The 3,154-nt window shown below is 49.3% G+C and overlaps 1 protein-coding gene across 1 annotated transcript; it reads left to right on the plus strand.

The window, feature by feature from the left end:
- The first annotated feature begins 1,004 nt into the window (after positions 1-1,004).
- On the plus strand, positions 1,005-2,005 carry LOC124665540. Its single transcript, XM_047202943.1, has one exon. The coding sequence runs from the start codon at positions 1,058-1,060 to the stop codon at positions 2,003-2,005; it is 948 nt and encodes a 315-aa protein (XP_047058899.1). The 5' UTR covers positions 1,005-1,057.
- The last annotated feature ends 1,149 nt before the right edge of the window (positions 2,006-3,154 follow it).

A 3,154-nucleotide genomic window follows, 5' to 3' on the forward strand; every position in this document is an offset into this window, starting at 1 on the left:
TTGATGATCATTTGGCCATGGGAGAGAGCACTTCTATCTTGTGTGTGAAGCGCTTTGTCGTTGCAATTGTCAATGTCTTTGGCTCCACATACTTGAGAGCCCCCAATGCTCAAGACACGGCAAGTCTTTTGGAGATCAACGCCAACCGGGGGTTTCCCGGTATGCTTGGTTCCATTGATTGTATGCATTGGAGTTGGAAGAATTGTCCGGCGGCATGGCATGGACAATTCAAAGGGTACAAGAAGGATGCCACCATAGTCCTTGAAGCGGTGGGTGACCAAGAGATTTGGATATGGCATGCTTTTTTTTTTTTGGAATGCCCGGGTCTTGCAATGACATCAATGTTCTTATGGAAGCTTCAAAAAGATCTCATGGAAGAATGGTGGAATTGGAATGGACAACAGTAGTTGCATACTTGTTGTATTTGTTTGAAAACTATGTGTTGTATTGTCTCAAAACTATGTTGTATTGTTGTATGTTGGACGTGTTGTATTTGGTTTGAACAATGTATTGTATTTGGATGGTACATTTATTCGTGAATTTTATATGGTTGTTTGATCTTGTTCGATGCATAGTTGTGTTTGTTTGTCATTTGCGCCGCGTCGCGTGCTGCAAAATAGAGCCTCCGGCGGAGGTATTTTTTTTGCGTGCCAACGCGCGCTGCAAAATGGAGCATCCGGTAGGGGGAAAATCGTTCCATCGCGCGTCTGACAGCGCGACGGCAGCGTCTTATAGCGCCGAATTATAGCGCTCCTCTTAGAGATGCTCTTAGAAAAGGAAATTCGCACTTTCCTTTTGGAAAACGAATGGGATGGGCCGGCTCGGGTTGCAGGTACCTCTGCAAACATTCCTTATACGAAAACCCGTCGAAAGAACGCGCCATCTTCTTCAGTTTAAATCGAAGATTTCCCAGCCGCCTCTTGTCTTCCTCCCCCGCCGCCAAATTCTGATCCCATCCCAAATCCCAATCCGCGCTTTCTGCTGCTTCTTCTTCACGCGCGCGCTCCGATCTCCAGCTCTCCAAGCTCTAGCTCCGCGCGCTCCGATCCCAATCCCCATGGCGTCGCCGGCTCCTCCCCACGAGGCCATGCCCGGCAGCACTTTCTACCCGCAGAACTACGACCTCCTGATGCGGTACCTCCTCCCGAAGCTCGCCAGATCTCCGCTCCCCGCCTCCACCGAGCATTTCTTCCACAACGCGGACGTGTACGCCGACGACCCCGAGACTCTCACCTCCCGCCACCCGTCCGGACCGGCGCGGGCTTACGGCGAGAGCGAAAACTGGTACTTCTTTTGCGCCGTGAAGCCCACGATCGCCCGCGACGGCCGCAAGCCCCGGATCGTCGGCGGCGGCAAGGGTACCTGGAAAGCCGAGAGGGGGGAAGCGGTCGTCGACCCATCCTCGGGCGACACCGTCGGCCGCCTGGAGAGGTTCACCTACACGCCTAAGCCCAAGGAAGCAGGAAAGCGGCCCGAGTGGCTCATGGTGGAGTTCAGTCTGGATCAGCAACTCGTCGGTGGCGAGGAAGAACCAAGAACCGTGCTTTGCAAGATCTATCGCAGCCCTCGATTCCTCAGTTCTGTGTCCAAATCTTTGGCTTCATCAGCGTCCGCGCGCAAGAGGAAGGCGGCCGACGAGCTCCCGGCGTGTCCGCGCAAGTCCATCAAGGCCACCAACGAATCTTCTCCCGTGAGGCGGCAGCTCCTCTTTCCTTCTCCTACCGCACTAATTCCGCAGGCACCAATTCTGGAGGACGATGGAGCCTTTCTTGGCGACGACCAATTCTGGAGCGAGCACTACCGCACCGGCGAGCTCTCCGATCCCGCGCCAAATCGGCCGGTCCAAGTCCAGGTCGACGACTTGGGCGAGAAATTCTGGAGTGGACTGCCCCAGATCGATGGTGGCGAGCGTTCTGCACCTTGGAGCTGCTCGATGATGACGGCGACATCGACTCCATTGTGCGGTGAAAGAGACTTCTTCTGGAACTCGATTGCCACTCTCTGAATCTCATCTCTGCTTAATGTTGATCATGGCTGACGGATGACACAAGACGGTTTGAGTTGAGTAAGTGCACAAGATTGGTGCATCAGCGAAAGGATAGTTAGAACATGATCTGGAGTTGGATCCAGTGTTTAACATCAGCAGTTAGTTTTTTTTAACATCTGCAGTTTAGTAGTACTCCGTAGTAGTCTGTTCACCCTGTGATGTGTTGTTCTGTAATCTGTAGTCGTATTCAGATTTTACCTTCCGATATTTAGTTACCGTGGTTCTTGTTGTATTGTGATCCAAATTCATATACTAAATGGAGGCTAACTTCTGACGAGCGGTACGGATCGTTGGCACCGCCTATAGTGAAGTTTTGCTGGCTGGCGCCCGTGGTTTTTTCCCCTTCTGTGTTGGAAGGGGTTTTCCACGTTAAATCTTGTGTCCCCTGCGTATGTTCTTGTTTCGTTCTTCGTTATTTGCTTGTCGCTTTTATAACAGTTCTCCACTTAAGCAATTTCACGGCTATTAAATTGTCAGTGACAGTGTTACTAAGATATTGCATTTCTGTTAAAATTGTGTGTAATGGCTGCATTGACATAACTGTCTAGTCTGTTACTTTCGTTGCAATTTGGACCCCAAAGTTTCAAACTACTTGGTAAGGAATTGCACACCAAACTTGCTTCAAACAGGCAACGTGATTCATCCTAAGTAAAATGCGACCACCATTTCATTAAATTCCAAGAAAACTCGGAAGTTTTTATAGTTCGCAGAGGATACAAAGGGCAAAAAAAGGACAAAAGAAATATGAACAGGACTGCAACAAAAGGACCGCACAACAAATTCAGTCTCACCACTCCTTGACCCATCTTTGAACTGATTCCTTCTGTTCTTTTTTCGGTCCGAGCCCTTTGACAATGTTTGCACATTTTCTCATAACTTAGAACCACTACCAGCAAGTCAGCACCTCGGTTCGTTTTAAGAAAATTTTACCATTCCAGTTACGAAGCCCTTATAGAATTTCTTTCTCGCAAATCATAAGGGCGATCAGCAATGTAGCATCACATGATTCAAATCATGCATTGCAGCACTTGGTTCAATTAATAGGGAGTCAGCAAGGCATGCCCCGCGAACAAGGCAAACTGAGATAAAGATAATCGTCAATGTGTC

Source organism: Lolium rigidum, chromosome 1 (assembly GCF_022539505.1).
Source record: "Lolium rigidum isolate FL_2022 chromosome 1, APGP_CSIRO_Lrig_0.1, whole genome shotgun sequence".
NCBI lineage: Eukaryota > Viridiplantae > Streptophyta > Magnoliopsida > Poales > Poaceae > Lolium > Lolium rigidum.

Coding starts and splice junctions, on each gene's coding strand:
- LOC124665540 (XM_047202943.1), top strand. CDS start 1,058: ATGGCGTCGCCGGCTCCTCCCCACGAGGCCATGCCCGGCAGCACTTTC.